Source organism: Cynocephalus volans, chromosome X (genome assembly GCF_027409185.1).
Source record: "Cynocephalus volans isolate mCynVol1 chromosome X, mCynVol1.pri, whole genome shotgun sequence".
Classification (NCBI taxonomy): Eukaryota; Metazoa; Chordata; class Mammalia; order Dermoptera; family Cynocephalidae; genus Cynocephalus; species Cynocephalus volans.
In genome coordinates this window covers 100,416,112-100,436,422 of record NC_084478.1, presented here as the reverse complement: position 1 = coordinate 100,436,422, position 20,311 = coordinate 100,416,112, and the positions used below count along the sequence as shown (strand labels likewise).

At 35.4% G+C, this 20,311-nt stretch overlaps 1 protein-coding gene across 5 annotated transcripts in view; it reads right to left on the bottom strand.

Annotated features, from left to right (window-relative positions):
- Positions 1-20,311, bottom strand: part of PCDH11X (protocadherin 11 X-linked) — a 671,252-nt gene that overhangs the window by 194,928 nt on the left and 456,013 nt on the right. For all 5 annotated transcript variants that reach the window (XM_063084040.1, XM_063084041.1, XM_063084043.1 and 2 more), the window contains one exon: positions 8,339-8,537. In XM_063084040.1, the coding sequence (XP_062940110.1) occupies positions 8,339-8,537 (199 nt within the window). The remainder of the gene's footprint in view (positions 1-8,338; positions 8,538-20,311) is intronic.

Here is a 20,311-nt window from a genome sequence, read left to right as displayed (position 1 = left end):
CTGCACATGTACATTTTAGGGTTTTCATAGTTATAAAATTGTGACCCTAGAAGGGGCCTTAGAGATCAATATAATCCCTTCGTTTTATAGCTAAGGAAAAGGAGACACAGTGAGGTTAAAGGCCTATCCAAGGTCACAGAGTTAGTTAATTACAGTGGATGGATTAAAACCCTGTCATATGTAAGACGATGGCCTAAAAGAGATGATCTGCTATGGTCTGTGGTGAAAGATTTCATCAATAGTGATTAGAAAATGAAGTACTACAATAAAATTATTAATCAACATGCAAATTTTTTTAAAACTATGATTTAAATATATGCCCCAAAATAATATTTCAAATCATGAGCTTTCTCATAGTTTTTGAGGTCGATACAAGTTACAAAGAAAAAGTTAAACTTTTAATACCTACTTTCATATATACTATTTAGAAGAAATTTTTATGTCACATACAAATTTTTCCAATATAAGATTGATTAAAATAAAGTGCCAGATGGAGATCATGTAACTAGTGGAACTGAGACAACAATTACTAAGATTATTGATTAAAACAGGGAAAAAAAATTGGCTCAGCAAATACTGTCACCTTTATTCTATTCTCTATTGGGAATCTCCAACATTCAATAAAGATGTAAATTAACAAATTGCAGAAATCATGGTAAGACAGATAGTCCATAGTTATTCATTATCTAATGAATTCCTTGATATATTCACTAGTAGTTGAGTGTTCTGTTGATGCAAGCAATTAGGAAAGTTGCAGGTTATTGTACAATTTAAAAGTGTCATGAAGATTAAAAATATATTGCCATGATGCTCCTCATTCATCCAAATTTATAAATTATTTTAAAAGAAGAAATTGGTGTGTGGCTAACACTACTAAATGTTCCATGTCACCCAAAAGTTGCATCTGGCATGACTGAGCATATTTTCAAAGAACAACAAAAATGAACAAATGGCAAATAGTCTTACACACAAAGAAAAGTGAGGAATGAGAGTAAGATAAAAGAAGCAGAAGAAAGACAGAAGGTGGTCATAAAGTGAATTACCTCATGGCTCATAAATAATAGAAATATAAATGTCAAATGAACTTTATTATATGGAGTAGGTAGCCTAATAAAAATTCAGAAGCCGAGGAAGGCTTACTGTGAAGAGAAGTCCACCTATTCTCTGTCACTGAAGGAGGTTATTCAGGCTTACTGACATTCCAGACCTTACAGCGTTGGCTTTCACTTGGCAGCTTGTGCCAAGCTCCTGGTGTTTGTCATTTTCAAACAGAAAAGACAAGATAAGAGATTGCTTTCCTTAGAGTGGCCTGCTTTTGAGTGATAAACGTCTATCTGATCCATATTAGACTTAAGATACTAAAGATATACTCATCTTAGAGGCTGTCATCCAAATGGAATCCTGTAAATGTCTTCAAGTTTCCAACTTTAAAGATACACTTCTCATTTTGATCCATGACCTCTGTGACTTTTTAAAAATTATCCTTAGTATGAATCTTTCATTGCCTTCACAAAGCCTAGATACTCCAAATTAGAAGCCATTTTTCAATTTGTCTATATTGTGATTGTATTTCCTATATAAGGAAGTTGGATATGAGAGGATGGTATCATAAAATTTGTTTCACCCATTTTCCTATTATGATATATTTTTAAACTTTCATAAGCTTGAATGATGAAAGATAGACTTTTCAAAAGCATGTCAGTTTAAGCGGTAAAATTAATACACATCACAGAGCATCTGCCACTAGATCACTGTTTATATCTGCCTAAGCACATTTATTATACAAACTACTATCAGTATCAAGTGTGTCTTATCCTCTTTTAAGCATTGGCAGACAGCTGAAATTGGGTGGAACCATTCTTTCTAATCCATTTATCTACAGATACATTTCTAACACTTCCTTATATAACACATTAGGGACTAAAATAAACTGGTAGTCACAGACAGTATTAATAAGTGCAATAGTTTTCCTTTGAAAAAGAATAAACGTGACTTTGATATTAGTGTTACTTTAAAGATATTACTCTATGTGAGGGAATTTTTTCTTTTAATTTTAATAGAGCAGAAATCTATATATTGTTTTCTGTTGGCAGAGTAATAAAATATAGCAAGGCAATGAAAAATCTGTCCTATACCTCTAGAACTCATGAGCATTGAATCCTGCCCTTTTCTCCAAACAGACCATAACTGATATCATTGATAAAGATAATATCACTCCTAGGGGTTGGCCCGTGGCTCACTTGGGAGAGTGTGGTGCTGATAACAACAAGGCCACGGGTTCGGATCCCTATATAGGGATGGCCGGTTAGTTCACTTGAGAGAGCGTGGTGCTGACAACCCCAAGTCAAGGGTTAAGATCCCCTTATCGGTCATCTTTTTATAAAAAAAAAGAAAAGAAAAGAAAAGAAAAAAAGAGAGAGATAATATCACTCTTTAGAAATACGGATTGATTGATTTTTCGAAATACACGATTTCAGGTTTTCTGACCTTATATAAATTATTTTACTTTTCCTGCACCCCCATGGACTGACACTATTATGCAGGCTAAGACTAAAGACAATTTTAAGAAACAATCTTTTAAATGCATTGCTAGCAGAGACAGAATTGATCTGGCTGGAAAATTAAGCTCTAAAATGAGCATAACTTCTCTTTCTTAGGTAGAATATATTTCCTATTTTTTTTTCACACAATGTTAACAGAATGATGGTATTATGGTATTCACTGTTCTTTTTATTGTAATACATGAATTAATATGTGACTTCTCTCAAAGACGGATTTTAAAGAAACGTTAGGGGGCCTATGGAGTCAAGTTTCCTGGGTACACAGCAGCAAACAAAAATATCTAAATTAATAGTTACATGGGTAACACTGGCTAAACTGTGGATAAAGATGATGTTCTGCGACATCAAAATTCTCTTCTGGCAAGTAAGTGCTACTATGCCCTCAAATATATAAACCATAGTTACACTTTCATTCTAACTAATTGAATTTTATTTTATCCTTGAGTTTTTTAGACCAATAATTAGCACAATCTCTCCAGATCACTGCTTTCCCTATAGTCTTTGTATATCAAAATTTGCCTGGAAAAATATTGGGATAGTTTTATTTTGCTTTTAGATAATTAACCCCTAATGTTCTTAATTATGAAGGGATAGGTTTTAATAATCCATTATTAGGTAATTATTTTCAAGTTTCATAGTTTTTTGTTTAATTTTATCAGTTGTCTACCTTTAGAATTAGATATCTGACTAACAAAACGTTCAGCTAATAATTACCCTACTGTTATTCATGTCAACAGTCTCAGGAGATCATGACAAAATTTGGTATTTCTCTGAGTAGCACTCTAGTCAATCAAATTGGTCTCCCACTTTTTATACCAATTAATTGTGTTACTAGTAGAGGATCAATCAAAGTGGGTGTCCAGGGAATGATTAATTACTTCCTTTTTTGCAAGTTAATTAGTACTGTATTAGAGTGCTAAGCAAACCTGATCTAGTGAAAGAAAAATGAATGTCAAACAGATATGCTAACCTGAGATATACTCTAGCAGATTTACCATTTTTAAATTAATGATAAAATATATTCCTGTTTATTTTAAATATAGAACTTTTTTAGACAGTGTTCTTAGAACTCTATTTTTTTTCCTTTGTATCACAGAAATGAGTATGGTATATGAGAAAAACAAAAGAAAAGCATTAGCAGTTTTTTGAAAGCTGATGATATTTTACACGTAAGTATTTTGTTATTTTAAGTTCAAATGTTAGACACTGGACCATCTATACAATTTTCAGATAGGGTGGTTTCATGTGTAAAATGACATATCCAATAAACTAGCTTTAAAAATTGCAGATGACATACCTTCTGCCGTGGAAGAAAATTAAAATGCTGATTAAACTAAATCCTTGTCCCCTTCATTTTTAGGAGGATTTTCTCTGAAAATGAACTCATTTATGGCTGGTAAACTGAAGACTGATTTGAGTATCTTTAGAAACATTCTATTTTAGCAGTTATCATCCAAATAAGCATGGATATTACCTATGATCAGTCAAATTATATTATGCTAGCCTATCGATAGAAATTTAGAAGTAATACCCTTTTCTCTCCAACTTACCCATAGTGAAAAAAGTAGCAATACATTCTCTATGTAAGGAAAAAAGCACACATATCTTGGCAACATATATATTGACTATTCTGAAATCTCTGAAGTTTAATATAGTAGATATTTGCTAATATTTCTGGGTCCCAGAACTCACTCTGAATTATAATATCAGACCAAAGTTTTACAAAAGAAAGTTGGAAAACATTTTTAAATCTTCTCTCCACAAATTGAATTTTATCTGATGCTATTTATAAATAAGTAGATAAGAACAAAGGGACACACATAGTTAATCGTGTTTAGAGTAGTCCCAAGAGGATCTCACTGTCCCTGAATCTCTGTATTAATACTATACCTGGATATGTAAAATTCCCAACAATACATTTACACCCTGGTCTTTACCAGGGCCACACACTGTGTGTCTCTGGGAATACATCTTCAGAAGATCCTTTCAAAATGCAGGCATTATCTGTTATAGCAGTGACTAACCCAGAAGCAACCAATAAGGCTGGTTTGAGGTCAGGTTTCTGTTTGGTTTTGTTTTTACCAAATTAGCTTGCTTCGAAGAGCAGGGTCCATTGGAAATGGTACACATAATTTGATGGGGCAATGGTAGGGGAAAAGGTCTGGCAAACAGGCTGTTATCCAAGGAAGACAGCAGTGCATAGAATAGCATTAAGTGAACTTCATACCAGAGGCGAAAGTGAGGACATTGCAATTGTGAAATTTAAAAATTCATAAAGCCTTGGGATAAAATAGGACAGGATATTTCATTAAACTTCTCTCTTGAAAAGAGTAATAATTGGATTGAGTTTGCTTGTTTCTTCTTTCTCTTAAAAAGGAAAGTTAATATTTTTGGCAGAAGACTTAAGAGAATGGATTGCATAATTTCTTCACCTGATCAGCAGATTTTTATCAACCAGGGAATTATATTTTCAAAGTACTATTAATAAATCCCTTTAGCAAATTTTGGGGAAATATATTCATAAAAATTGTATTTCTACCTTTTTTTGTGAACTTACAAGGGATTTCAGAATATGTGCTATTTTGGGCAATTCATTAGCAGCAAAGAAAGCAGACTGAGGAGGTAATACATTTCAAAATATGAAATGGGAGCTGTATAAATTAATTCTATTGCTTGAGGACAGGATTTACTTCCTTTAACAGTTTACATTCCTGTTCTTGGTGCTATTGACTAATGCTGCACAGTTTATTGGCATCTGCTCCATATAACAAAACCCATTATTGTGTACTATTTCAGAGGAGCTATAGACTTTCTTTTTGAAGAATCAAAGTACCTTAACATCAGTATTAGCTTAAAGAGATTACTTTGCTACGGTGAATTCTGCATCAGTTATTTCTTCTTTTTAATCAAAACAAAACACACACACACACTCACACGGACACATAGTATATTAAATATCTCACTAGTATGCCATATTAAGATAAATAAAACTTCAAATAAAATATTGTGTTTCTTAAACTTGTTATAAGTTCCTTTATTGTCCAAAAAGGAATACCTCACCAAAATATTATCTTGGAACATGATTTAGAGGGAGGTTTCAGGCTTAGTAGTAGAGCAGGTTGTTAATATTAGTCATAGTAAAAATAACTTTTAAACATTGACCCAACATTATTGTTAGATTTGTGCATAAATAAACATACATTTTTAATTATCACTATCCTTTGCATACATTAATTAAAATAACAAGTAGCAAAATGTATTATTTGCCTTACTATTATTATTATTGCCTACAATCATCCCAATTTTAAAATAAGGCCTATAGAGCTATAAATTTTGTTACCATGGAAGTTGTAATTACTTCATTCTGGAGAGTAATTATGAGCAAAATATTCAATGATCAAAATAACAATGTCAATATGATTGGAGGAGAGAAATATTTAGTGTTAACTAGAAACAAACTTTTTTTAAAAAAAGGCTTTAAGTATGTTGGCTAATAAATTTTTGCTAGGACTTACATCCTTAACTATAAATAAAATCAGTTCCTGTAAAGAAATCTTCATTTGAATATATTTTAAAACAACTACTTATTACTACATATAATAAGAATCAATAAAGCTATATTTAATTTTATTTTTTTATTAATTTTTTTCTGTAACAGTTGAATGTACATATGTGTGGGGTACAGAGTTGAATATCAGGATTTCTGAGCAATAATCCTGAGCAATATGTGATGCTCAAATAAGAATAATTATTCAATAACATACACTGTCATTGCTCTTCATGGCCCTTTATCAATTCTTCCTTCCCCCCTCCCTTCCCGCTTCTAGTAACCTCAGTTCTCCTTTTGAAAGTTCAATGTATTATTGTGAATGTTGTATCTTTCTTTCTGCATAACTATTCTTTCCCTATTACTGTCAGTTATATCCCTTCTTAGTCTCATTTAATTTGAAAGTTTATTTCAGGGTTAGATCCACCCTGTAGATACTTAATCTGAGTTTACTCTTTAATTGTTGCTATGCAATCCTCTATGAAAGGCGCTTAGCAACACATGTCATGTGCAAAGAAATCAATTCTTTCTAGTTTATAAAAATGGTGCTTATTCCATCTCTATATTCTTATCTGTTAACAGGGCATGATAGGTCTACAATCAAAATGATAATTTATGAAGTGAAAAAATCAAGGACACCTTTGCTTTATGCATATTTGTTACTTATGATAACATTCTTATTAGAGATTGGCTCTGAGTTCTTTATAGAAGCAAATATAATCACACTTATGTATTTCTACCAGAAATTTCCACCAGAAATTATGTATTTCATTATGTCATGTTGTACAAAGTAAATGAAAAGTAGATTAGCAATGCATGTTATGGGAGAATTTGTCATCGTCAGAACAAATGCTGATCACTTTTTATTCTAAGTATAAAATTGAAAATGGAGATAGCAGATGTTTAGGATTTTCTGAACTAGGTGACTCACAAGTCTCTAATATTTTTATATTGAAAACCGCTTTAATATCCAGCATCTACACTTGGACAGAGAAAAATGTTGATGTTATGTTGTCATTGGTTTCCTATGTTTAGCCTTAGATTATACGTTGATGTTTAATCCATACATTTCCTTTACTTTTTTTAACTTCTTATTTTTTTATTTTTACATTTACTTGTGCATATTTGTGGGGTACAATGTGTTGTTTCAATACATGCATATACTGCACAAGAATTCATTTAGGGTAGGTAGCATAGTTATGTACCCATTTTTGAAGTTTCAAAAATAAGAAATTAAAACACAATGATGGGGAAGCCATTTTGTTCTAAAGCCTAGATGCTTTATTTAAATTATGTATCCATGCAATCCACAATGCTCAAAGTAGCCTTTCAAAATTTGTAGTTTATGTTACTTAATTTTATGTTTATTCTTATTTGGCCCATTTTCTTAATATTGGTTTATACCTATAGTTTATACCTAGTCTCTTTCACACACATGGTGTGCTCTTTTGTCCCTACACACTTTTATGTATATAACACATATCTGGAGCAAATGATAGCTTCTTGGAATTTCAAGAATCTTCTGAGATATGTATACCTTATCAAATTTTATATTTCCCATAATTATAAGAAAGCAAGGATGCTCACTACATGTTCAAGATAATAAATTTAATGAAGTTTTCTGTTTAATATCAACTTCATGATCCTTTTTAAGAGTTCAACATCTTTGGAATTTACAAAACATAGCTTTCATGACTTCTGTCTGAAGTCCAAGTCCAAATACCTTTCTAAGTAGTAGCATAGCATAAGAGTGTGATTTCAGTACATTATTGAAAACCTCAGACCAACTCTCCTATATTGGAGTCAGGATCTCTTATTTCCCCCAAAAGTGAACAACTGCCAATGGTTCTTAACTTTTAAAAATAGAAATAAAAACTAGAAAATAAATTATACCTACACAAATAAATTATAATGAATAAAATAGAACAGCTAATTAGACACATTTAAATATATATGTACACAGAAATGGAAAATCCTACCTATGCCTAAACAAAATGACTAGAATTAATTTCATAATGAATTTCATTCAGAGTAGTTATGATCACACATTTCAAATATTAGCAACTGCTGCATATATGCAATCCACTTAATTCTGTATGTTTGCCTTTTAAGAATGTGTTACTATTCATAGTAGCATAATGAATTCACCCGTGTTATTACGGCTGTGATAGTCTGACTCGCAAACACAGTAAACTCATTCATATTGAGGGACTAGGGATGTACCACTTACTAGATTCAGGATCAGAGTTGCCATCCCCTTCAGTGCGGTTGTTGGGTGCGGCATGATCCAAGTACTCCTCCTGAGGATAGCCAAGGGGCAAGGCATGGGAGGTGCTGGGAAGGCTGCCTGCATCATGGTCTCCCAGTCCACCATCACTGCTGCTTTCCTGAGAGCCTTCTGGTAGGTGAAATGTGACACGCCGCTGGGACTGAGAGGAAGAAAGAAAATTAGAGGGTTTCAGCCATGATCTGAATAATTGCTTAATGCATCCAATTTAGAAAATGTATTATTTCAGCTATCTGGTAAAGGCACAGTAACAGGATCTTGAGTTGTGAACAATTTCAGGCTTTTGTGAACAGGCAGCTCTGTGTTCAAACCTGCTTCACCTGGCAGGAGAGTTGCTTCTACTGTATTTCTAAACAGGGCACATCCAGATGCAGAATGAAAGTCAACTTGTTCTAAAGCAAGAAGCTGCCAGCCTTCGTAGGCATTTGCACACATTGGTAATTCTCATCATTATTTGAGCACAGATTTATTTAGCTATTATTTGACAAGAATTCATGTTTTGAATAACAAGCATGGACAAATATAGCAAAATTTTATTGCTATAACTGTAAGATTCTGGTGGGCTGAAACAGTAAATAACACAAATTTATTCAATCATGTAAGCTTAGAAAATTAAAAATACAAATCATCTTTTAGAAGAATCTTAAGGGCAAGATTTTAAATTGAAATTCATTTAAATTGATTCTACTCTTAAAAATACATGGTATGAATAACAGTTGATGGTAATTATAAAAAAAAAAAAAACTATACGTATCATTGTAAATGGTAATTATAGCAGAACATGAAAAATATATACAAGTCAAAATATAGTGATGAAGCATTTGGTTTCCAAAACAAGAGATTCATGACATCCGGTAAGGGTAATATCTCCACCAGATGCAGCAACATTTTTGTTTGCAGCACTGCTATATATAATAGCTAGTCTCCAAAGATAACCTCCTCAATGGATCTCACCTCTTGGTATTCAGACTCTTATGTAGGCCCTAAACACACCAAATCTGTGCAGGCCCCGTGTAATCAAACCTTGATATTTCTCCCGTGCTCCCTTGTAGTACTCACTCTGGGGGTAACCAGCTACATGGAAAGAAGTTTGACTACTGGGAAACTGCCATACTTTGAGGAAGTTCAAGGTAGTCATGTGGAAAGACTGCATAAAAAGACAGTACAATAACCAGAGAGGCCCAGCATTCAGTCACTCCAGTTCAGGTGCCAGACATGTATGTGAAGAACCCATTATGGACATTCCAGCTGATGGTCTCACTGAAGCCATCCCAGCCATCTCCAGACATTTGAGCCACCCTATTTAAGACACCAGTCATTGTGGAGCAGAGATAGCAATCTCTGCTGTGCACTATCTAAATTCCTGACCTAAAAAATGAGAAGGATAATTGTTTATGTCCCCAAAGATTAGGAATAGTTTACAATGTAACAAGAGATCAACCAAAACATTAAACAACTGGCAGCATGAAAGATGCAAATTAGAGATAGTTATTTAAGAGATTTACATACATCAAAGGTCACATGAATTTAGGTACTAGGCATTTCCATGACAGAATGTATATACTTTTGTAAATTCAGATTTGACAGCAATTTCTTCAGATGGACGTATGAAAACATTTGAATATCATACTTCAATCTGATAAGAAGAAATAATATGGAATTATGACAGATGTATATAATATTTAAGTAGCTAACTTGAATCCTCTTTAATTTTATAGCTATTATCTATATATTAAAGTCTCAATAAAATATGAAGAAATGACTAACATATGTAAATATATAATATTTTGTGGAATATGTTTATAATCATAGAATCACTCATTTTAATAAGAAAGAGGCTGCTGGTTTTCTAAATGTAAGTGTTATAGCCAGTCAGGATCCCTTTGGGCCTGTTAAGGGGATTCACTGGTGGTGTTGGTTGAGGTAATTCTTAAGAGAATTAGTCTGGGCACAAAATAGACTGAATAAAAGAAAAACTTGCTGGAACAGAGTAATATTGGGGAGTTCAGAAGGCAGATTTGGTCTTGTTTTGCTGATTCATGTGTTGGGTCTCAAGGAAGCTGTGGAGAGTAACACTAATTGTATTATATGATTAAACTACAATGTAACTTCCAGAATTTAAAGCATTGTTCAGGGAAATGATATAGCTGAAATCTTTTTTTCTGTGCTTCTGCCTACTCAATATCACTCTTTCTGTTAGTCTTTGTATCTAGAACCAGTGGTGAAAAGAGTAAAACAAAAGGTGAGGTCGTCTTCTGAACACCTCTATTATACAGACAAAATCTCAAGGTCACACTGATTTTGTCATTTAGATCCATCAGTCACACAAGCATTTCATCACGTAAGAGGGCATTAAAATACAAGGATTACTCAGCCTGTCGGTCACCCTGTGGTTTATTAGTACTAAAGATATTTAGTAGGGGTCCACAGAAATAAACATCAATGCTGTATTCTTCAAAAGCAGAGAGTTTCATAAAAGTTTAGAAAAAAATTAGCTGCTTAGAGTTTAAAGTTTAAAAGTACTAACTAAGCCTTTGCATTCTAACAAATAAATTAACTAAAATATTGTCAATAACTTGACAATGGGTTTATAAAGAAGTTCTTTATACAAAAAATGCATACAATTTATTTACAGTTTTGAGAATGATCAAATAATTGTCCTTTAGGTCCCCTCTTTCAATCACTTAGTTGTAAACCATCTAGTTGTAATTCCAAAAATTATTTATCATTGTTAATATATTTTTAGCCATTTCAGGTAAAATAGATGCATTTATACTCATAAACCATTTAAAAATGCAAGACCTGTAAAAATAGCAGCATTTAAAAATGTCTGAAACAGACTGTGGAAATTTACCTACAATTGGCTATAGTATATAACTTAAAATCAAAATAATGCTTAATGCATAGATCAAAAATCACTGTATGTAAAATAAGCCAGTTCAGCATGAGACTAATTTATAATCATTTCCACCACTATGCATAACTGTTAAGGGATATTTTAATTTCCTATTAAGACACAAGTAATATATTTTAAGTAATGTAGATTATGAATACATGATATATGTATTATGTGCATGTGTTGTGTGTGTGCAATAGATTTTTATTATTTAAAGTTGTTTAAAGTGTTAGACTTGGAATCTATGAATAAGAAAACACTGCTGACAAAAACAAACAAATCTAGAATTTAACTTGTGCTGGTTAACCATGCAGTCATATATTCCAAGAGAATTGAAATTGCCAGTGTATAGCAGGTAAGGTTGTGTCAAAATGATAGAAGTAGGGACTAAGCAGGTTACTTTTCGATGTAAGGGAAATGAAATTTTGTGTTCACTTGCTTATGTATACAGAAAATAGTAAGGCAATTTAAGTAAAAGAGATATTATCCCATGTTAGGACACCATGCAGTAACTTACTAAAAGCCATTGCAAAGGAATGCCCTAGAATGAATCTGGAATTAGCCTGGCCATGTGATCTCCTCCATCCTCTTGACACCCATAAATTAAATTCCCTTAGGGGTAAATAAGAGAGGATGTGTAAGTTTTTAATGACCCCCTTTAGTAAACACAACTCACTGCTTTTTGTCCCATCCTGAATGCACGTAAATATACCACCAGCGAGCGCCACCACCACCTCGTTCCTGAAATGTAGTTCTTACATTTGACTTTTTCACATTTACATTTTGAAGGTTCAATTGTAAAATACACATATTAATAAACTCTCTTGTTTATATTAGTTTATATTATTGATTATCAGAATGCCTCAAGGGTAGACCATAGTGTTTTTGGTCATAAGGGGCCTTATATCATGGTAAAATAGTCTAATATTCAACCACCTACTACGGATTTGATTTCTTTCTCAATTCTCATTTTCAAAATTTACAGTCTGAAACACTGTTGTACTTATTTCTGTACTCCATAGCAAGCAAGCAAACTATATTCAATCAGTTAAATGCAGTATTCTATTTCTTTATTCAGTAAACTTACAGGAGGCTCTATATTTGTACAAATATGATTAGTTTGGTTGTCCATTGTTTTATAAAATCTCCATGAAATATTTTAAGTGAAATTGTTAGAACTTAATTTTTAAGGAATTATTTTAGAGGTTTCCCAAAATGTAACTTTTGGTGGGATAGGAGCATTCAGTTATTGTTTCCTACTGTTACTTTAATGATTATTACTTGAGGTTGCACTTTGCAATCTATGACACTTCCAGATAGAACTGAACAAAAAACAATTATATGAACTGTATATGAAAAACAATTATATGAACCTAGTTCTGGAAACTGGGTTTAAATTACTTGGCCTTAACATTTTAGTGGATGAATCCTTAATCTCTGATGGCACTTTCCTGCTCAGATTCATAATATGGGGGTATTCAAAATACAGAGGTATTTTTCTTATCCAGTATATATGGAAGTATTAACTATTTCAAGAAAATCATTCCTTAGGTTTCTCAGAGAGAAAGATAAATCATTTTCTTTTTTTTTCACATGTTGAAGAAGATTACTGTGTAATATAAAATGGCTATTACTTTAATGACCATATCATAATTTGTCTGTCGGCAGCCCTTCAAGGAAGCTGTGGCATATAATTAAAACAAATCTACTGACTGTAATGGTGACTTATGGGAGGGAAATAAATCCTGGATTTTTCATGAATAAATGTCTGCCCTGAATGGCTAGTTATTTTATGCCAGTAACAGAGAGAATTAACACAAGATGCCTCTCTCTAAAACCTACAAGACTCATTTTTAGCTCACATCAATCAAAATTCCAGAACATATAAACACTCAAAAATTATACTGGTGTCACACAGATGAATAATTTACAGGCAAAATATCAAATCCCCAACATTCTTGTGTCCTTTATACCTCATGAAGGCATAATTCCATACTAAACATCAGGTGAATATCATTGTTACATTTCCATAACATGATGCAAGTGGCATTTTAGAAAGGTTAATCTGGTGCCAGAGACGCTGCATGCAGATAGGCTGGCCTGTGATTCTTATTTTGGAGTGTTTGAGTTTCATGTTCTTGAAGGCTCATTAAAATTACCTGTCAAAGTTTTCAAACTTATCATACAATCTTGCACTCCCACAGACTCCAATTCTAATACACCCTGACCTGGCCTTCCTTTAGATTCACCAGTAACTCTGATTAGAAAGGGTAACCACACGTAGGGTTGTTATTTTTATTAGAATTCTCATATGCAGCATTGTTTTTGATTCATATATAAAACATTCTGAATATCAAACTATTAAACATATTTTAAGCTAATGAGTTCCCATACTCTATAACAATCAACAGCTTCATTCTGGATGTCAGAGGGTTTCTGCATTTTCCCATGGGTACAGTCTCTTAACAAAATAATTTATAATTCTTCAATATAGCATAAAGTAAAATGTGAAAATAGCTTAGTTAGAAAATCAACTCAAGATTTTTGTCTGCATTATACGGCCAGCTCACATATCCCACTTGAAGATCATAATTCCTAGTGTAAAAACTCCCAGGTGACATAGCAGGCCCTTTTTATTTCATAGCAGGCTTTTAATATTTGACCCTGTAATTTGTAGTCATAAAACCTCCTACTTTTTCAATTCAAGTGATCTTGTAGGATAGATCAATTGACCTAATTGTTTTTTCACTGTTCTGTTTCATAAAATTTGAATAGTCTGTCTCATTTCTCATGGTCCCTTTCACATCTCTGTTCCTAAGGTTTTTATACTTCAAGGCTTTTTTTAGTATCATATTGCTAGCATATGCAAGAAGTTCTTCATGATGCTCAGTTGTCCCAGAATCTGGTGTTCTCTTAGCTCTGACTATTCTGCAACTACATTTTTCATGTCACTTGGCAATTTTTTTTTTTTTTGCAGAGTTAGTTGATGGTTAGAAGACTACATGGCATTACATGAGGGCATCTTTCCTTGAGTCATTATTCACTTAAGATCAATCAGAATGGCAATAATCTATTTGTAGATAGGCAGGAGAAAGCTTCTTTCTGAGTACTGTGGATTGTAAATTGTTAAACTGGTCATTACCAGAGTCGTGAGAACTTTGAAATGAAATAGCATTATTGCAAATGTTTGAGAAACTACAATTGTTAGACTAGCAATTAAAATACAACAGATTTCAAACTTAATATGCTTTTAGACTGGCATGAGTCCAAAAAGGCCATTAAGCAGTATTAAAACCAAATATTAAAATAGAAATAGACCATAGTCTCAATGAAAAACCCAAGTTTCAGTCAACAAAGAGTGTAGAAGAAATGTCTACATTGTTTTTGGTGCTAACCACATGTATGTTTAGTGACTTACGTGCTTAGGAATGACCAAAGCACCTTGATTATCTAGAACCAGTTATCTGGTAGTCCCAACTATCCAGAAAACAGCCATATACCAGGAAGTAAGGGGGAAAGGAGGTAAACGCATGTGAATTATTGAAGTATTTATCACAAAGTTCATGCCCAGAATCATATCTCCTCTACTCTGCTTTTATATTTAGCTTTAACAACCTTGATTATCTGGTTCTCCAGCTCACAGTGTTACTAGCTGCTAAAAATGGAATCACTGACAGAAGGAGAAATTCCACCAGTTATCCCTAGATCCACCTTCTGTAGCTACATAGAGTCAGTGTGATTCTTCTTCTATATGACAAGCTTTCCAGTGTTTGAAGATAGTTAATCCTCACATACAAGTCTTCCTATTCCAAGCTACTACTCCCATTCTAATTTGATATGGCTTTCAGAACTCTTGCGATCCTACTAACCCTCTTTTTTGTCCATGTAATCTACTAGCATAATTAACAAGGTCAGCCTAAAATACTTAACTGTCTATTGTCAGTGATAAAATGGGTTTGGGAGATACACAGAGATCACATATGATCTAAATAATCATGTTATTTCTTAGAATGTTAGTCAAGTTAACTTTGTCTAGTAGTTAAGTTATTTGAAAATTTGTTTCCATGAAAGAAGCTACCATTCGTTTTGAATGGTGCTTTGTCTCTGGTGTCACTTCTTTATATTTGCAAAATAATTCTCCCATTGCCATAGTTACACAACATGTCTGTTTAATTGATGCATTTTAAACAAATCAAATTTCATTTAAGCAACAGATGGTTTCTGACTTGAATTATATAGGTTGGAATAATTATGCAACATATAGTGAAAGAGGAAAAACCAGGCATTGTCATTAATTGCATAAACAATTGGATCAAAATATTCTCTTGTTTAATGTTAGAGAAATGACAACAAAAAAGTATGTGATGGTGAACAAATACCAGTTTAAAAATAATGATTAGAATATTTTCCTGGTTTCAAGATGGCGGCGGCTGCGGCGGCTGGCGCGGAGTAGCTGAGGTGGAAAAGGTGGCCACTGGGCCTCAGGCAGCCGGGAAATTTGTGGACCTTCCTCTGGCCATCTCTTAAGGGAGGACTGCTGCTGCTGGCCGGTTGTGGGGGCTCAACGCCACTTTGCCCCCGGCAGGAGAGGCTGCCTCATTTACAGGCAACAGCTTTGAAGTGTGGAGCAGGAAAAGAACTGATTCTTAGCTGCAAAAGCGAGTCTTGAAACAGGGAACACGGCGCCAGGGCTGCTGTGGATGCAGCCAGGATCCCGGAGGCTGGGGCCGCACTGAAGGCGGCCAGCTGCCCTATTCAGGATTCGAGGTTTCAGGCCGGCATTAAAGAAGATTCCTGGGAGCGCCCGAGCGGCGCCGCGACTGAACAGCCCGAGGCGGCAGCGCCGAGAACACGGAAGGCAACAAACCAGAGACAGAGCGAGCGCCCGACCTGGCACAGCACTGTGAGTGATCCCTGGCACAGCTCTGTTCGGGGGGTGGATGCCCACGTGGCTCCCGCCTGCACCACCAGGCCACTCACTCCCCCGGTGCTGCCTCCATTTTCCCAGGTGCGGGCAGCTCCGCCCTGCTCGGCCATCACTGAGCCCATTTGCTTGGCCTGGCGCGGGGCTTTCCGGACCCTGCGGGCCGACCTCCTCTCCCACTCCCTCCGCGGTTCTCTGGCAGGGCTGGGGGTGTGGGGCGTCCCGACCAGTTTTGGGAGGGCTAGGAAGTACGGGCGGGCCGACTGTCACTCCACCACACCCTGGACTCCGCCCCGGTAAACTTCCTGTTACTGGGAGGCAGATACCATCTCTGCGACCACCAGTTTGGAAAAAAGCCTAACGAGTTTCTGGTTGGGAATAGTGTGGTAGGAGAGTTCCCAGGTCCGCTTGAACCTGCCAGAGAGCAGGCTGCAGGCGGGCACTAGACTCGGTTTATACCGGGGGGATACAAAGGTGAACAAGACCCGAGAAAGATCTACACAGTGCTACAAAGGCACCCAGAGAGACCGGTCGTCTGTGCCTAGCAGAAACCTGGTAGACTTCCTGGGCGAGGCGGTGCTGAGCAGGGTCTTGAAGGCCCAGCTGATAGACGAGGGGTGCAGAAGACACGCCCCAGCCCAGCACAGTGTGCACAGAGGGGGGAGACGTGCGGCCAGGGAGGCGGAGACTCGACAGAAACCACACACCCGGTGGGGCCGCCACTGCACGATCTAACAGCCTGGGCCAGAGCACACGGAACGGGGAGAAGTCCTGTACAGAAAGTGAAAGCTCAACAGAGATCACACACCCTGTGGTACGTGATCCACCAGCCCAGCAGAGTACAAGCTGACCAGAAAGGTGGATCCCCGGAGAAGCCCAAGACCCGAGGCAACCACACACACAAGACACTAGAGGCCAACTGAGCAGTCACGGCGGGAGCCATACCAAATTGGCAACCACAGCAACATCCTAGTTAGTCATTAGTCTTAAACCGGTGGACTGTGAAACCCCCTGCCACAATGAATAAACACCAAAAAAAAGACACCAGAAATACAAAAAATCAAGAAAGTACACCACCAAAAGTTAATAAATCTCATACTCTAGATCCTATAGAACAAGAAGCCCTTGAAATAACTGACAAGGAATTTCGAGTGATAATTCTAAGGAAACTGAATGAGATACAAGAAAACTCAGCTAGATATCATGATGAAATGAGGAAAAGTATACAGGATCTGAAAGAGGAAATATACAAGGAAATCAATGTCCTGAAAAAAAATGTAGCAGAACTTGCTGAACTGAAGAAGTTATTCAGCGAAATAAAAAACACAACGGAGAGTTTAACCAGCAGGCTTGTCGAAGTTGAAGAGAGAACCTCTGAACTTGAAGATGGGCTGTTTGAAATAACACAAGCAGACAAAAAGAAAGAAAAAAGAATCAAGGACATGGAAGAAAATCTGAGAGAGATATCAGACAACCTCAAGCGCTCAAATATCCGAGTCATGGGTATTCCAGAAGGGGAGGAAAATGGAGATTCCATTGAAAACATATTCAACAAAATAGTGGCAGAAAACTTCCCAGGTATAGGAAAAATCACAGATCTTCAGATCCAGGAAGCTCAACGATCTCCAAACGTATTCAACCCAAAAAGGCCTTCTCCAAGACATGTCATAGTCAAATTGGCAAAACTCAGAGACAAAGAGAGAATCTTAAAAGCTGCAAGAGAGAAGCGTCAAATCACCTATAAGGGAGCCCCAATCAGGTTAACATCAGACTTTTCATCACAAACCCTAAAAGCTAGAAAGGAATGGGATGATATTTTCAAAATACTAAAAGACAAAGATTGCCAGCCAAGAATACTCTACCCTGAAAGGCTATCCTTCCGAAATGAGGGGCAAATAGTATATTTCTCAGACAAACAAAAACTGCGGGAGTTCACTACCACAAGACCACCCTTACAAGAAATCCTCAAGGGAGTACTGGGTTTGGTTCCTGAAAAATAACTACCACTGCCATAAAAACCTAAGAAAAATCTAAACCTGCTAGTACAATAAAAATGGCATTCATGAAGAGAAAACAAGCTAACAAAAACACTATCTACAACCTAAGGAACCAACAAACAAAGAAACCAAACAGTAAATCAGAAAGCAAGGAACAAAAGACACCTAAGACAACCAAACAACCAATAAAATGCTAGGAATAAATCAACACCTTTCAATAACAACTCTTAATGTTAAAGGCTTAAATTCCCCAATTAAAAGACACAGACTGGCTGACTGGATCAAAAAGCAGGACCCAACTATATGCTGCCTACAAGAGACCCACCTCACCCATAAAGATTCACACAGACTAAGAGTGAAAGGATGGAAAAAGATTTACCATGCAAACAGAAAAGAAAAACGAGCTGGAGTGGCTATTCTTATATCTGACAAAATAGACTTTAAACTAAAAACCATAAAAAGAGACAATGAGGGACACTACTTAATGATAAAAGGACTGATCCATCAAGAAGACATAACAATCATAAATATGTACGCACCCAATGTTGGAGCAGCCAGATTTATAAAACAAACTCTATTAGACCTAAAGAAGGAAATAGACACTAATACCATAATAGCAGGGGACCTGAACACTCCACTGTCAATATTAGACAGATCATCTAGGCAAAGAATCAGTAGAGAAACACAAGATCTAAACAAGACTCTAGACCAATTGGAATTGGCAGATATCTACAGAACATTCCACCCAACAACCTCAGAATATTCATTCTTCTCATCAGCACATGGATCATTCTCCAGGATAGATCACATATTAGGTCACAAATCAAGTCTCAATAAATTCAAAAAAATTGGAATTATCCCATGTATCTTCTCAGACCACAATGGATTAAAACTAGAAATTAATAACAAACAAAACTCTGGAAACTATACAAACACATGGAAATTAAACAGCATTCTACTTAATGACATATGGGTCCAAGAAGAAATCAAGCAGGAAATCAAAAAGTTTATTGAAACTAATGAAAACAATGATACATCATACCAAAACCTGTGGGATACTGCAAAAGCAGTATTGAGGGGAAAATTTATTGCATTAAATGCTCACTTCAGAAGAATGGAAAGATGGCAAGTGAACAACCTAACACTTCACCTTAAAGAACTAGAAAAACAAGAACAATCCAATCCTAAAGTTAGCAGACGGAAAGAAATCATTAAGATCAGAGCAGAACTGAATGAAATTGAAAACCAAAAAACAATTCAAAAGATCAACGAATCAAAAAGTTGGTTTTTTGAAAAGATAAATAAAATTGACAAACCATTAGCATGGCTAACAAAAAAAAGAAGAGAGAAGACTCAAATAACAAAAATTAGAAATGAAAAAGGCGATATTACAACTGATTCATCTGAAATACAAGGAATCATTCGAGACTACTATAAACAACTATACGCCAACAAATTTGAAAATCTGGAGGAAATGGATAAATTTCTGGACACACACAAGCTCCCAAAACTGAACCGTGAAGACGTAGAAAATTTGAACAGACCAATAACAATAAAGGAGATTGAAGCTGTTATCAGAAGGCTCCCAACAAAGAAAAGCCCAGGACCAGATGGATTCACAGCAGAATTTTACCAAACATTCAAAGAGGAATTGACACCGATTCTTTACAAACTATTCCAAAAGATTGAAACAGACGCAAATCTCCCAAACTCATTCTATGAAGCAAACATCATCCTGATACCAAAACCAGGTAAAGATATAACCAAAAAAGAAAACTACAGGCCGATATCCTTGATGAATATAGATGCAAAAATCCTCACTAAAATACTAGCAAACAGAATACAGCAACACATACGAAAAATTATTCATCACGATCAAGTGGGATTCATCCCAGGGATGCAAGGTTGGTTTAACATACGCAAATCAATAAATGTGATACACCATATTAATAAACTCAAACACAAGGACCATATGATCATCTCTATAGATGCTGAAAAAGCATTTGATAAAGTTCAGCACTCATTCATGACAAAGACCCTCTATAAGTTAGGTATAGAGGGAAAGTATCTCAACATAATTAAAGCCATATATGACAAAC